Here is a 17064-nt window from a genome sequence, read left to right on the forward strand (position 1 = left end):
CCGTCATCAGACTGCGTTTTCAGACCTCACACACCGGATGCTCAAGGCAGTTGGACATAGTGGTGTATTAGAGGTAAAAAAAAAAAAAAAAAAAAAAAAAAAAATGATATAAATACTGTTCAGTTTCTCACACAAACCGATCGTTTCATGTCTTAGGACATCAATGTGTCGTCACGAGCCGCAGGGTTTAATTTGGATTTGTCTGTGCATGTTTTGACTCTTATAGATGGAGTTCCCATTGACAAGCATTATACAACTGACAGACCGCAACGGTTGGAGTTAAAAATCATCATTTGTGTTCTACTGAAGAAACAAAGTCACCTACATCTTGGATGCCCTGGGGGTAAGCAGATAAACATCAAATTTTCATTTTTGAGTGAACTATCCCTTTAATGTTAATCAAAGAACAAAAGAAAGAGAAAATCACTCACTGCTCTTAACTGAAAAGCTTTTGTTGCTTTAATAAAAATTCATAAAAATGTATCTATATTTTAATCTAAATTATGCAGTGAAGGCTGAAGTATGATAACTGCTTTGAATCTGGATATTTCCAACCTGTTAGATCAAATATTTAAAATATACTGTCTTTATGTTGTTTCTACATTAATTTGGAGATTAAATGTGAAAATATAAAAATATATTAAAAACTTTAATGTTAGGTCCAATTAATTACAGAAAAATGTGCAATTAATTAGTTAATATTTTTAAATCGACTGACAGCACCCGTATATTTATATAATTTAATATATTTGTAATTTTAACTAATATATAAATATAATTTTATTGTGACTTAATCAAAAACCTCCCTGCTTACACCTAATGGATCTATACAGACAGATTTACAGATCTCGTTCTCTAACTCTATAGATCTACAGGTGCACAACTATCTACTCTGGTTTGAGACCACTCTGGCCATTCACTGTATGACTCTAATGCTCTACATTAACTGTCCTATCACTCCTGCGGTTCCAGCATGCCTGTCAGACCCAGTCAGGCTGACAAAGGGCAGTGCATCAGTGCCTGTTAGCCACGGTCCTGCAAAAAACCCACACTGAAGAGCGCCAGCCACTCGCCACAAAGGTCATCTCTGGGCTACAATATATCATGCTGGGACAGATGGCCACACCATTCGTACATCATTACTACTAAAGCACAAGGCTATAGAGAAATGCGTCCGTGGCAAGAAATGTGCCGAGACGGCATATTAGTCTAAGTGCGAGAGCCCATCTGGAATAATGAAAGCCTCATTTGAGCATCTCATAAAAAGAAACGATATTACATCACTGGAAAACTGTGATTAAGTCTCAATTTACACAACAGATGTTATTACCGAAGGTGCAAACAAACTCTTAATGCGCTTTATGCTTTGGTAGCATTTTATGTGCGCTGTTAAAACTCATCTAGGAGGATTTTTTTCTTGGTAGCTGGATTCAATTAACATCTAACATGCACAGATTTTACTGCTAATGGTGACAATTAAGGCTGGGGGATACAGCTAAATAAATCTCAACATTTTTCAGGCATTTTACAATCAGTATCGATATTTACCGTAAATAGTTACACAAAAAATAAAGGCATATAAGGGCACGTTTACACGACATGGATTCATTATATGGCGATGAAACACTATAGACTGAACATGTAATACGCATGTGCATGACGTCATTGTTTTCACAGATTCGCGTTTTTGTTGGTTACACGCAGACCGTTTTCAAAAACTTGCACTTTGAAACCCGTCTTCAAAAGTTTGTGCCGTTGTCGTGTAAATGGACAGCCAAAACTCATGAAAAGTTTTCTGTTTTTAGTATACAGACTATATTAAAATCAATCATTTTGGTCGATCGGATCACAAGTGGATAAGAGAGACATACCTGTTTACACCTGGTATTTTAATCTGTCCCTTTTGTCAACTTTCAACCACTTCTGTACTGATTTCTTCAAGAGGAGAGTCTATGGGCGGGCAAATGTAAGGGTTTTTTCAGATCTTTCGATTTAACGGACAAAATAAGCTTGCGCAATTTACATAGGAACGTGCCCATAGGCGACGGAAATACAAAGAGCAGCCGCAAGGCTGACCAAACGCGGTGAGTGCGTGTTAGAAATCAGGAATGTTGAGAGAACATTGTGCTTGGTACGTTTTTCGTCTTCAAACCAAACTTGGGTCTTCAGCTGACAAAGTTTCAATCCCGCCTGGCTAGCACGCTTCCCATGTTTCTTTCAGTAGACAGAGAGTAAGCCGGTCTTTAGTGGCTGTTCGACTGCATTCGGCCACAAGCGTTTCCACTACGAGAGAAATCTGGTCGAATGCGTTTTCAACTACCTCTGGATGTGGTCAAAAGCGGACAAGCTCAAAACGTTTTACACCCCATTAACACCTGTATTTAGTGTCGTCCACTTATGATCCAATTGACCAAAATGCATGTTAATACCAGGTGGAAACAGGGCCACAGACACGACATTCACAAACAGCGAGTTCTTGTTTTTCAAGTGGCGCATGGTTTAAAAGCATTTGCATGAATAAGAGCGATCATATTATGTAATGCTAGCCAAATTATAAGAGGAAAAAACATATGCTGTGTTAATCGCATTAAATATTTTTAATGCGTGAAACTGAGGAAAAAAAAAAAAAATTCAATCGCATGCATTAATTTTGGCAGCACTTATATGTATGTGTGCATATGTATATGTATGTGTGCATATGTATATATATATATATATATATATATATATATATATACACATATACATATATATATACATATATATATATATACATACATATATATATACATATATATATATATATATACATACATATATATATACATATATATATATATACATACACACACACCACACAGAGACTGTAATAATGGTTACAATGACAAATAAAGCTAGTGTGCTATTTACCTCACTTATTGTTCACGTAATTACTGGAAAACAGTGCTAAGAAAATCCCATTTCTCCCCTTTCATTACATTCATCCTTTTCCGCTCCACTGTCTGAGCTTTTTATCTTCTGTAAACCACTTACCGCCCTCTTTCCTCTCTCGCTTTCATTTTTCCTCCTAAGTGAGATGATATTCCCTCTTCCATCCCCCGCCCGAATGTATTTCTCCCTCTCCTGCCTCAGTGTATTTGCGCGAGAGCGAATTACCAGGACATGCCTTTTCATTACTGTCACAAAGAGAAAAAGAGAGAGAAAGAGAGGGAAATAAATTGATATAGGAGCCATTCTCGCTTCCCTCGGGCTTGCTTACAGCGGCTTGACAGACCCGGGACACGCGAGCCACCACTTTCTCTCTCTATTTCACACACACAAACCATGTTCCCTCAGCAGGACTCAGCCAGACCAAATCCTCCACACAACTGATCCAGTTGCACTTCGGTTTGGCCGAAGCCCTCCAAAAAAGTGTGGGAGAAGTTTTAAAGGCGACACATTTGAAAACAAGTCTATTTTACATTCAAAGATTTCATGTACAATCCTTCATTACCCCTTTAAACCCCAAAAGCAACTCAAGAATACAAGCCAACAAACCCTTGATGGACAAAATGACAGACAGCTACATCAGCGTTCACATCCTCTGCTGGTGTGACTCGATGATCTACGGTTGGTGGCGTGCTGTTGAATGCATCTCAGTGGTTGATTAGCGTGGTAATGAGTGCAGAGAGGCTTGAGGGACGTGCCGGCCGGCCGTGTGGCTTAAATGATTGTGGTAATTGAGTGGATAGTGACAGCTTTGCAATGGCCTAATTAAGACTCACTGGAATGCGGCCAAGATTTTACCGTCATCGTCACACTTTTAACAACCGAACTGAGACTGAAAACGGAGCTGAAATGCAAATAAAACAAAACCATCTGTTGTGAAGGTATGTCAACACACAAGCAAAGGAGTTTGGGACATGTTTTATATGACATTACATTGAGTGATTGCACTAAAAAGCATGGCAAACAGCTGGGAAAATCTTTTTTCCCCCCCTTAGGGCCACTTCTGATAGTGACACATTTTGCTACTTTGCTTTTAAGGGGACGTTTACACAACACTATTTTCAACTAAAAACCTAAAACTTTTTATCTGTACTTTTACAGGACAACGGCATTTTCAGGGCCTGAAAACGCTATCTTTTGAAAACAGGGTTCAAAGTGCAAGTTTTCGAAAATGATACCAGTATCGTCTCTGTGTAAACTACAAAAATGCGAATTTGTGAAAGGCAATTAGATGCTATTTACACTAAGCGAACATAGCTGTAGATAAAATAGCTGTATATTCTATTTACACTAAATGACAATAGCATATTTTCTTAGCGATAGATGCTATTTACACTAAGTGAAAACAGCTGTAGATGCTTATTTACACTAAGTGAAAATAGCAATATATTGTATTTACACTAAGTGACAATAGCAGCCTTTTCTTAACAATATGCTGTTTACACTAAGTGAGAATAACGATAGATTCTATTTACACCATGTAAAAGTATCAGTTCTATGCAATAGGAGTAAATAGTAATTAGATGCTATCTATACTTTATATTGGCAGATCTCGTGCACCTCAGTATTTTTTTACATTAAAATGACGCAGTAATATCATAGAGTGTAAATTATTATATTTATTAAAATTACTAAATGGATGCTGCCTTTTTGGGAGAATAAAAACCCTCCCTTCACCTTCCCCTAACCCTACCCAATAAAAAGTTTTAAAATTATTAAACACTTATTCGCAGTTTATTTCCACTTTTAGAACATTATTTTAGTTTTTATTGAAAATAAAAGCGAGCTCGGCAAAAGGCGGATTCGAACCCGTGTTGATCGCATTGAAAGCCAGGTCTGCGTGCCTTACTAGCTACTGCTGCACCACTGAAGACGTCATATTCCACGGGTCTTTTTTAAAACGCGAGTGGCCCAACCAGACATTGGTGGGCGGAGCTAGTGTAAATAGCATTTGCCAACAAGGGACGCTATTTGCACTTATAGTGTTGGTAGAACATCCTGATAGACAGTAGTGTTGTAACACTACCAAAATTATGAATTCGATACCCGACTAAAATATTGCGATATCAACACTGAATCGATACCATGGCAAAAAACTAAAACAGTAAAAGTAATTGAATAATATGACAGAGCCTTTATCAATCACATTCGCTTTCCACCTTTCACAATTCTGAACAGGTTGCGATAGGGATGGGTGATATGACCAAAATCTTATTTCATGATGTAATTAATTTAATATTTTATGTAATTTTATATCACAATATAGTTAATTTTATTTTATCTTTTAACTTTAAAATAAGCAATGTGACAAATACAATATAAGAAAGATACAAATTAAATAAACAGTGCTTTATAATTTTCAGGAAGGCTACAGTAGGTCTATTTAACAGAAGCAAGAAATTAAATGTAAAAAAAAGCACTGCATAGTCTACACTCTATAAATTAACTTTACACTGATATAATAAATATAATAAATAAATAGATTCAGTCAAGCATTGGGTGATTTTCTCTTTTCTCGTGTTGTTTGATTAACATTAATCACACAGACAGCAGCAGGTTTATTAGGCTGCTGTCACTTTAAGACCGGACGCACGGATCCAATACATTGGAACACACCTGATTGCTTTCTTAACTGTTTACATGCACTTAAGACATACCCGACTGTGTTTGTGTGAATACTCACCAGGACATGCATTTTGACCATTCAAGTGCAATAACCCATGAAAGAGAAGCTTTCTCCGCATGAGCTTCAGGTCTTTCTGTCCTCACACTTCAGGTCTGAGCCCGATTTGAGTTCTCTTTCGAGGCTTATTGATCTTAACTCTTTTAAACATCAAACACATCCCGCACTTTATTTTCTCATGCGCTGCGTGGATATATTTTACTCCTGCAGGGAAGAAGCAGAGCTCTGCACACACATGTGCCACTGTCACACATTGATGCAAATTATGAAATACGGCTCTTAAAAGAATGCTGTCACTCTTAAAGTACCAGTACTAATAAAATGTGGAACCGTACCATTTTTAATAGGAGGGTATCGTGTTACCTTTCTAGTACTGGTATATCGTGCAACACTAATAGGCAGCATTACCATTTATCATTATCAGATTCATGCATGATTTTTCCGAAATCAAGAAAGCTTGAACCTTGACTGTGTAATTGAGTTTACCAATCAACAGCTATGGGGTGGTTTTGCGCTTAACTGGGTTGGAGAGGGAAAAAATAATAAAAAAATTTCACCGAGCTCAGGGCGATGGATTCTGGGAATGCCTTTCTGTGAGAATACATGTGATGCTGCCTTAGAATTTAGCTATAACACTTTGGCAAACAAAACAATGAAATGAATGCTTCACCTTTAGTATGTAAGCATCTGATTGGCTGAGGGTTTTGAAACGGTCCAAACAAAGGACATTTATAAAATTGAAATTGGCTGTATATGTGCTAAAGATGCTTTAATGTGTCCTTCTGTCTCTCTGTCCCCCTCAGCTCATCCCGCTCTCAGTCCAGTTGTCTTTTTCACTTCGTCTCTCCCCTGAGTGTGATAATCACCACTGCTGGAGGGGTAGATGGGGGAGGAGGTGGATCGAGATGCCCCTGAACCCCTGTGGTGGTTTATCAGCCCGAGTGTGTCAGCACTGCAGGAGGACAAACCTGTCAGAGCTGAAAGGGTGAGAGAGGGAGGGAGGTTGAAGAGAGCAGAGGTGTCAGTGTGTGACTGATTGCGGCCCTCCACTCGCAAGGCTAGCCCCCTCCTCACCATCACCCCCGTCTCTGCACACAAATCTCTTCACTCGCATGAACACACACACACACACACACACACACACAAAGTGCTTTCAGCATCGCTATTCAGTGGTGGAGCTTTGTTGCTACTAGAAATGTCCAAAAGTACAAGTACTGGACAATTAGTTGATTAGTTGGTCTTAACGAATCTCTCCATTTCCAAAACATTGGTTTAATTCATTATCCAGTGATCTATAAAACCGGCCTCAAATCAGTAGTACATGATACAAATTCAACATGAAACTCGATGGATGGATGGATATATTTAAATTTTTTATTTAATCATTCAAAATGTCAAAAAATGAATGAATTGGTAAATACACTGAATCAACGAATGAATTTTAAAATATGTAATTCAAAGTGATTTTCGAGTGTATTTATTTAAATGTGTTTTTTAGAGCCCATTTTTTTATACATGACATCACAGATTAGTATAAAATTTATGTCTACTACCTTTGACTAGTCAGTCTTAAGGAAGCCCTAAATAATCAGGGTCCACCAGACCTGCATCAGACTGATTTATTAGGGGGTGCTCAAATGATATGCTTTCCTGTCATTTATTAATTATTTTCCTTCTTTATTTCTGTGCTACAAAAGCAGGCCGTCACATCAGCAGTTACGGCAGACCCCTTTCATTCGCTTTCTCTCTCTCAGCTAAAAATACAGAGTGCTTCTGCGGCAGTAACCTATTGCAGTTTGGAAGTGGGTTAGTGCTGTGCTCATGCATGGCACTGCTGACCACTGCTTCTGCTGTACTGAAGCTCAGACATGCTGAGAAAGGCCCTAATTAATGGAAAAAAAAGTGTGTGTTTGTGTGTTGGAGGTGAACGTGGGGAGCGAGGCGGGGGGATGATTTATTCCAGTGTCACCTTGACCCCTGACGCAGAGATACAGCTCAATTAAACAGGATTGGCCCCACGGCACCGCTTTCATCTACTGCCCGTGAGTTCTGCAAAACACGCGCACACACGGGCCAGATTCACAAGATCCAATAACATCCATATGGAGCGCCTTTCGCCTCCCTCTGCCACCAAAAACCAAAAACAGTAATGACCTAAACCAAAATAAACTGAAGAACAAAATGAAAAATCAATTCAATAACAAAGAATTGATTCCTATAGGCTGGATTGGTTCTTCTGTGGTTCCTAATTGCTGTTCTAGACATCTGTTTCCAGAACACGTTAAATCATTATCCAGTGATCTATAAAACTGGCCTCAGATCAGTGATAGAACATGAAACAGAATTAACATGAAACAGCCTTTGCAACACGTTTTACTTCCATAACATGAAGTATAATACAGTATTTTACGATTTGATCAGATTGATTTTCCTTTGCACCTTTCTCTGCCATAGGCAACAATGAAAAATACTTTCCCACAGAATCCCTCATTTATGTTGGATCAATCCATTGGATGATGCTGTGGAGACGTGCCGCCCACAGAATTAATGAATGCATTTTTTATTAATTTACTTTTGAACATTTCTTATTACTTCATTTTAAATGTAATTAAGCATATTTTTTTCATCGGTTATTTTTATTAATTTATTAATTATTGTATTCATTAATTTATACGAAAATGTAAAAATATAAACAAATTAATACAATTCATAATTAAATGGGGGCTAGAGACATGCTGGCCACATCTAATAATTTTTTTTTTTTTTTTTTACATATTTAAATAAATATTTTATTTTTCATATTTATTTAAAAACATCATTTAAAAAAATAAAAGAATCCCTCACCTATTTTTTTATTTGCTCGTTTATTTATTCATTCAAAATTTTAAAAAAATTGAAACAAAATACAATTGAGGTTTAATAGGCGTTAGACATGCTGTAGACATATTTAATGATTTTTTAAATAACATTTACTTCATTAAACTTTTACTTAACTTTTAAAGTTACTTTTAATATTTATAAATAAATGTATAAATATGCACATTTTATTTAAAATGTCATTTCAAAGGAGAATAAAGTAAATGAATAAAAAAACATTAACATAACATAACTCAACATGTGATTGTTTTAATACGTAATTGTTTTAATGAGGAACTTTGATGACAACATTCATTTTTTCCCCCCAAAGTTGGATGACGCATAAAGTCAAGCAAATTAGGGTACCTGCAAAAGCTTTAGAGATATGTTCCTTCTTCCACTCCCACGGCTGGTCGTATTCATCAGCGGGCCTCTCGTCGTCCTGCGGCAGCCTGCTCTCCCTGCCCTCCTCGGGCAGATCCGGTTGTCCTGGGACACGCTCCTCGTATGGGGTGTCATAGAGTTGGACCTCACCTCTCCCCCAACCTCCTGCTCCACCACCAGCTCTCCTCTGCAGTTCTGCAACACCAAACAAACCCATTACAAACGCTCTTCTACTCTAATATGTTCTGCAAATTTCCACTTACGAAAAGTCGGTTCTGACCCCTTAAACAAAAACAAACTGTGTTTGGTCACTTCAAACGTCCATCAGATGGCCTCTTTCTGTCAAAGTGGGCATTCGTGGTCAGAATAAGCTGCAAAATGGACCAGACTTTGTGCTGATGCTTCAAAGTCTATTGAGAGATTAACAGTTGTGTTTGCGAACTGATCCAGGTATCTTCTAGAGGCAGTTTCATTGTGACTTTCATTAAAATGGTGCGAGACAGGCCGTGCTGTTAAATCAAGACACAACAATAAATCGATATGTTCCCTGGGCTCCACAGCTGGGCTCCCTCGCCTGGGCCACATTAATTATGAAAATGTCTGGTGAAGAGTGGCGGGGTATGAATCTGAAGGAGAGACAAATTGTGTTTGCACAGCTTGCTGGTTTCATACGGGAGGGCTTAACAAAGAGAGAAAGAGATGTAAGTGTGTGTGCGTTTGTAGATCGAGTCCAATCTCAAGGACTGGGGTCTCTCAATTACTCCTGATGGGCATTCTCATTTCCATTATCATACCTCTCAAACGAAAAGCTCCAAACAACAGGATGTCTGAACGACCTTCAAGAGCTTTTCAGCAAAAAATAACAGCCGGTTAAAAGCCTATATGAAATGAACTGCATCTACAAAACGCAACGCCAACATGTGATGCTCTTAAAGGAATAGTTTACCCAAAAATGAAAATTATCCCATAATTTACTCACTTTCAAGCCATCCTATGTGTATATAACTTTCTTCTGTCAGCCGAGCACAACCAGAGTTATATTAAATAATATCCTGGCTCTTTCCAGCTTTGTAATTGCATTTAGTAGAGTTTTTGAAGCTCCATAAAGCGCATCCATCCATCATAAAAGTCGACTCTCTTGTGAATGCACGTACCGCTATTGCTGGAAGCCAGTGATTGTAGTTCATAAAAGTTTTAAATGGATACTTTTTTCTTACAGAAACCTACTGTTTTGCTTCAGAAGGCATTTGTTAACCCACTGGAGTCATATTGATTACTTTTATGATGGATGAATGGATGCACTTTTTGGAACTTCAAAAACACGGGCGCTATTCAATGCCATTATAAAGCTTGGAAGAGGTAGGATATTATTTAATATAACTCCGATTGTGTTCAGCTGAAAGAAGAAAGTCAAACACCTAGGATGGCTTGAGGGTGAATAAATTATGGGATAATTTTCATTTTTGGGTGAACTATCCCCCCAAGGTTTTGTATGATGCATGACATTGAAGTACCACGAGAGCAATTAGAGAGCAGACAGCTCTGTATGCTTTTGAACCACTTTTGCAGTACTTTGATGTCATGCACAGATCAGACTTGTGCAGCGCTGCTTCAAGTCTAACAAGCTTGGTTCACCAGATTCGTTCAAAGCACGGATTCAGAACAGTGCGTTGCTCGGAGACGAACAGGTCTGCTTTACTTTTATTTTTCATTGGCAAAACTGAGCAAAACAGACAATATCATATCTAAAATAACACAATTAACTTCTTATTTATTGAACTGTTGTATAAAATTAGTATCACATTTGCACTCATGCTATTCTGGACAGAAAAACAGCACTCGTGTGATATTGCTTAACTATATCATATGATGTAAATATGAGACAAACTCAAACGGGCATTTGTTTTGTGCCATATCTTGAATTTTATGGACATATAACTACATTCTATAGGCTCCATCACACAGTGAGTTGTTGCCCTGCATCATATTCATCATCAGTCAACTGTATGAAATGTCAGATGACCTATGTAGGTCTGGGGCAGGGCAAATGCGTTAAATGTGTTAATTGTAACATGTTATTGTTCATCGTAATTAATTAATCTAATTAACGCATTAAATCCACAGCTCTAGTTTTTTTTAATCATCTCCCATTTTAGCTAAAGTTAGCTTGCTAAACTGTTAACAGAAAAACATGAACTAAGGAGGCACCAATATTAAATTCTGGTCGATACCGATAAACCAATAACTACGATGTTAAAATTCTAAACTATTTTGTCTAAATAAATTAAAAATAAAACACTAAGAACTAAAACTAAACCAATGTTTAAAAAAAAAAATTTAGTTCAGATTTAGTAATTGGTACTTTAACTTATTTTATTTCAGTTAGTTGACAAGGCAAGTTTTTCATATTATATTTATATATATATTTTTTCCCAATAATGAATGTTTAATAGTTTTACTTAATGGTGACAACACTAGCACGCACAATTAAATATCCACCATAAACGAGAAACTTAAAGAATCTCTAATATCGGCCTACAATCTACATGGTACAAATATATTGTGCATCCCTCGTTCATAATGGCTGGTTACCTGAAACTACAGGTAATAATGACACAAATGTTGTCTATTCAAAGATGTATTGAACTCTGAACATTCTTTTAATCTTTTTAATCCTAAATGCTAAATTACAAACATGAATGAATTGTGAGAGTTTCATCCAGCAAACTGCACGGACGGCAAAAATGATGTCAAGCGTGAAATCAAACACACCAGACATGGAAAGGACTACCTGCAAATGAAATACTGGCATGGATGTGCGCTTCAGCGAGAAAGAAAAAAGCAGGATTGAGAAGAAACCAAAAAAAGAATAAAAAGAGAAAGAAAAACTTTAACCTTCACACATCCTGCTTCTATTGGGCTCCTTAGCCGTCTCCATAGCGACAAAGAGGCCCTGGGGGACCGACCCTGAGGTGGAGGGAGTGAGGGAGCTATGGGAGTGTGTGTTGATGTTAAGTGTTTGTGACGCGTGAGAGAGGGGCTGCTAGATTCCCCCATACCTGAGAACTGATGGAGAATGAGAGAAGAGATTAACCTGTAGAGATGGAAAGAAAATTAAATGAGGCTGCCTTGAAGGCAAGACCGATCTGAGGAGAAATTAAAGTGGATGCTGGGGTCCTACGACGATAAAATATGCCAAAATTTCCATGAAAACCAGGGTATGCATTTTTGCATTTCACTGCATTGCTTTTCCATTGTTTTTCTATGCAAGTCTGCTAGATGGATGTATTTGAACACTGCAATTTCATCTTTCGCACATGACAACATTCTAAAAATGCACCGCTCAAGTTAAAAGTAGTTCAACTACATTCTGTGTTAATGGCCCTTAAGTTAGTATCCTAATTGAAATGGGAGTCATGCTTATCACATTGCTAAGCTAATACTAGACATGATACTCTAACCACAAAAGGGGTCATGAATTGAGAAATCAATCTTTTCCTTGATCTAGACATATAAGAGGTTATTGTACTATAAAAAATATCCAGTAAGTTTCAGAACTCAAAACTTCTTTGTTAATCAAAAAATGCTATTCTAAAAAACCATAGGAAATTCCTGAGGGAACCCATGTCAAATTAGTCTTCCTGACCAACAAACTGACATCATGACAAAATAACCCTACACAAGTTTGTTATAATCGTCATTTCTCTGGGCTCTGCCAATGCATTATGGGACTGCTTCAACTGCAAACAATACATGCAATGCTGCCTTAACCTTGGCCAGGTATCTTAGAAATCATCAAAATGTAGACCTTTTGAACGGTCTTTCGTGTTGAAAACTCGTCTTAAAACGCTTTAAGTTTTGAAACAGATCATATCTCTGCAATTAACAAGTGCAGGGAGCAAAAAATTAACAATTTGGAAGGAATAAAAAAGAGAACAGATTACATAAACGCAGAAGTGTAATCTGTGAGACTCCAGGAGAGAATCAGCCGTGAGTCACTGTCTGACGGCACTGGATGACTTGACAGCGTCTGAGGGACTCGCTGAGAAAGACACACTCATACTTCACTCTTTCCATAAGACTCAAAGGGCAAACACACTCCCCTGGGGTATGAAAATACACACACCAAAAGAGAAACGAGAAGAAGTTTGACTGACCGGTTATCACTTTCTGGGCCTCGTAGGGCTCCATGTAGCCGTTGTTCTCAGGAGTGATTGGGCCCTGGGCGGTTTCGGGACGCGGATCCAAACGAGCATCGAATGGGTCGGAGTAGTCAGTATCTCCCATAACTGGAGCTGATGGAACCACCTGAAACAAGAACAGTCATGTGATGATCTTCACCCAGGAGAGGGAACTCAAGAAATCCCTTTTATTCAGTGCAACAAATTGAAGATTATCTTTGTTTGCTGAGGGATGAATGAAGGGAAATATTTTTTACATAATTTTGCAGCAAAAAAACAAAAAACACTTCATTTACAGTCAAACAGACATCTCTTTTTATATTTTTACACTTCTATTTGTTAGCACCAAAAAAAAAAAAAAAAAAAAAAGGTGTTTTTTGAAAATTTTTCAGCCGACATTTAAAAAAAAAAAAAAAAAAAAAAAAAAAGGTGATGCAACAATCCAAAAATGCCATGTAAATCAGTTTGTCTTAACTGACTGCTATAAGCACCCAACAAAAGTTGCTAAATACTGGTTAATTGTTATGTAAATATATTTGGTCATGTGACATAATTTCTAAGCGACTTTTGCAGCTTAGTGTGTATAGGGCTGTATGATTAATTATGTGAATCAAAATGTTATAAAATTTGTGATTTAATTAAACATATGTGCTGCGTGTTTCAGAATAAAGTGCAGCAATGTGTTTATTTACACACGTTTTCAGTGTCTGAGTGGCTGGGTTGACAGTAAATGCTGCTCCTCCCGAACTTCATCTCTGTTTTTTGAGTTGTCGTCGCTGATAACTTAACATGCACCAACCATCTTGCCACACTTGTAATTAGAAATGCTTATAAACCGCCTGTCGTCAACAAAAGAGAAGCTTTAAGATGCAGTAAGTGATTTCTGCGAAATGCTGTTTAACCCTTTCACGATGAGTTTAAAATATTCTAGCTGACCCCCCGAGTGAGTTTTTTTAAGACGACCGTTATTTTAGAACGTTTGCCTTTTTTGTTTTCATGGTGATGTGTCATGCTTGTCACGTAAAACACACTGCAGCCACAATAACACTGTATGACAGATGTATCGCTATTATTTTGTTTTTCCTTTTTTATTTAAAATATTCACAAACTTGCTTACCATGTCATCAACTATCTGATATTCCGATTCTCAAATACGTGTAAGCGAGTGTGTTTTGTCATTTAAAAATCTTTATAAATGATTTTTATCTTGATCTATAACGCGAGATGGGCGCCGCCATCTTAGTTTGCGCAGAGTCCTGTCAGTCGGATTTACAGCACGTGAATTCATCAGTTTCTCCCGAAATACATGCAAGTAAGTGGCTGGTGAACTGGAAGAATAACAGAGTAAACTTTATAGTTACTTAGGCCCACTATGTGTGTCTGATATGAAAAAATTATATTTGAATGGATTGTTATTGCTGCTTCCACTGATGTCTGACATCAATCAGTGTGTATTTTATAAACTCTAAATGTATTGTTTTACTGGTGCTTGTGTATTTAAATGTCTGAAACCTTAAAAAAAAAAAAAAAAAACATTATGTGGCTGAAAACACTGCATAGTTGTGGTATGTGACCCTAGACCACAAAACCAGTCATAAATCACACAGGTATATTTGTAGCAATAGCCAACAATACATTGTAAGGGTCAAAATTATTGATTTTTCTTTTATGCCAAAAATCTTTAGGATATTAAGTAAAGATCATGTTCCATGAAGATATTTTGTAAATTTCCTACCATAAATACAACAAAAATTCATTTTTGTGAGTGGATATGCATTGCTAAGGTCTTCATTTGGACAACTTTAAAGGCAATTTTCTCAATATTTAGATTTTTTTGCACCCTCAGACTCCAGATTTTCAAATAGTTGTATCTCGGTCAAATATTGCCCTATCCTAACAAATATTTATTTAGCTTTTAGATGATGTATAAATCTCAATTTCAAAAAACTGACCCTTATGACCAGGGTCACTTATATGACAAGTGCTGAGTACGTCCGTCTCAGTGTCAAAGCGCGAAAGGCACAGTTTGAATCTGGCAGTTATGTGACGTCACTGAATGTTCTAAAATTCATATGTGGGACCGTACTCTCAGGGGCACAGGAATAAAAATCCCATATGTAGGACCGTACCGCTCAAAAGGTTAAAATGGATCAGACCTAGCACCACAACACACTTGTAGCCAATAAGCAGTAGGGGGCATATACACTCATGATGGTGGAGTAGAGAGTGTGAGCAAGAGGGAGATTTGAAGAAAGACTGTAGAAAGAGAGACGGCTGAGAGACATTACAAAAAAGAAAAGGTCAGAGGAATATCAATGGAAAGAGAAGGGTTATGATCGAGCAAGAGCTTTAGAACCCATGTTAATATTGGAAAAGCTTTCCAGTACTGGAGAGACCTAAGTGAGAAACCGAAGTTGCGTTGTTTCTGCTCCATACGTAAGTAACATTGGTTTTGCCGTTTCACAGAACCAAGATATGCTGTTGTTGTAATGTTAGCTATAGTAACAGGACAGTTTTGAGTGTCATTGTCTGGAACTGATGTGCTGGTGTAACAACAAACTCTTGCTTGTATATAATCTTGTGTATTGTATGTTCATTTTTTTGGTCTCCCTTGTTTCATTCATCGTATTCGTTTTATTTTTCATGAAGCATTACTTTTCAGCTATGATGAAGAGGCATCCACTCTTACATTGCGTGTTCGTGCATTTCGGGGGCGGAGCAATGAAGAGAGGGGTGTGTTTGTTTGGGTTGATTTCAAATATCAACAGTGTTTCTCATAAATCGCTTACTGCACCTTTAAGGAGTCATATTGATATATAATCACTAATACATTGTGCAGCCCTACAAACAAGCACAGTAAACCTGGAATGTTTATTTAAAAAAAATGCAATTTCTATCCAGAAAAATCTTTTTTTTTTCCATAAATCGTGCAGCCCTAGTGTCTCCACATACTTTCAAAACATGTACATTCAGAAACACCACCTCATAAAGTGCGAGACGCTGAAAACCAGCCGACTCACAAAAATGTGCTACCTTCCCCCGTGAAGCAGGAGGAGGCTGTGGGGAAGTGTTGATGAGCATGTTAGGAGGTGCGTTTGTCTCCCAGTCCAGGCTCAGGAGGAAGCCCTCTGTCAGTTGGCACTGGGTCAATTACAAAGATGGCCATATGGTCTCTCAAACAAGGGCTTTAGCCAACGGCTCCATGCGGCACCATTCAGCCTGCAAACTATGGCGTGCAACAATTCCCTGATTTCCCACCAGGCAAATCGCCCATTGTCTGGTTGATCTTTAACAAGAATAGGAGGACAGTAAATCTGAAATGTTCATTTGGTACGCTATAAAAACTTAATCAGGATTACGGTGGAAATTAATGAAGGTTAACAGGGAACGATGCGAAACGACGCTCGCAAGACAATGCACTTAGAGGGTCGCCATTAAATTGGGATTTAAATCGATGCCGTGTCATTGGCAGGGTCGTTCCTCAAGCCCAACCAATCAGCTCGCTCATCACTGGTACTGATTACAATCAATGAGACTTCACTGAAGGCTGCTGTCTGTCCGTGTGTGTGTGTATGTGTGTGTGCGGATACCTCAACTGTCTGCCAGTATTGGGTCTCTACTCAATGTCTGATCACAGGAACAACCTTTCTGGCTCTTGTGAGTATTCTCTATGGGACCGCCCCATCCCTACCAGCCTAACTAAACTATGTATTATTCAAGAGCTTCAGCTTTGGTAGATCAAGGGGTTTTGACACCTACGGTGCTCTGAGACACGAAATCTAATGCAGGGTTAACAGAGGGTTTACATGAAAGATTGTTTCACACCGCAAATCACTTGTTTGACAGTTTGTTTTATGTATTTTATGACCTGATGGCTTCAGTCATCACTAAAACCCCTCAGATCTTCGACTACTTAACGTTTCGAAACACGGTAAGTGGTGTATAATGGGTTTATGTATAAATCATTTAATA

The 17064-nt window shown here is 37.9% G+C and overlaps 1 protein-coding gene across 2 annotated transcripts in view; it reads right to left on the bottom strand.

Annotated features, from left to right (window-relative positions):
• The window catches only part of shdb (Src homology 2 domain containing transforming protein D, b), a 28617-nt gene that overhangs the window by 9584 nt on the left and 1969 nt on the right, over window positions 1-17064 (bottom strand). For both annotated transcript variants that reach the window (XM_051909856.1, XM_051909858.1), the window contains exons 3-4: window positions 13069-13219; window positions 8894-9106 (exon numbers count right to left, since the gene is read on the bottom strand). In XM_051909856.1, coding sequence (XP_051765816.1) covers window positions 8894-9106; window positions 13069-13219 — 364 coding nt within the window. The remainder of the gene's footprint in view (window positions 1-8893; window positions 9107-13068; window positions 13220-17064) is intronic.

Source organism: Ctenopharyngodon idella, chromosome 10 (assembly GCF_019924925.1).
Source record: "Ctenopharyngodon idella isolate HZGC_01 chromosome 10, HZGC01, whole genome shotgun sequence".
In the NCBI taxonomy this organism is placed as follows: domain Eukaryota; kingdom Metazoa; phylum Chordata; class Actinopteri; order Cypriniformes; family Xenocyprididae; genus Ctenopharyngodon; species Ctenopharyngodon idella.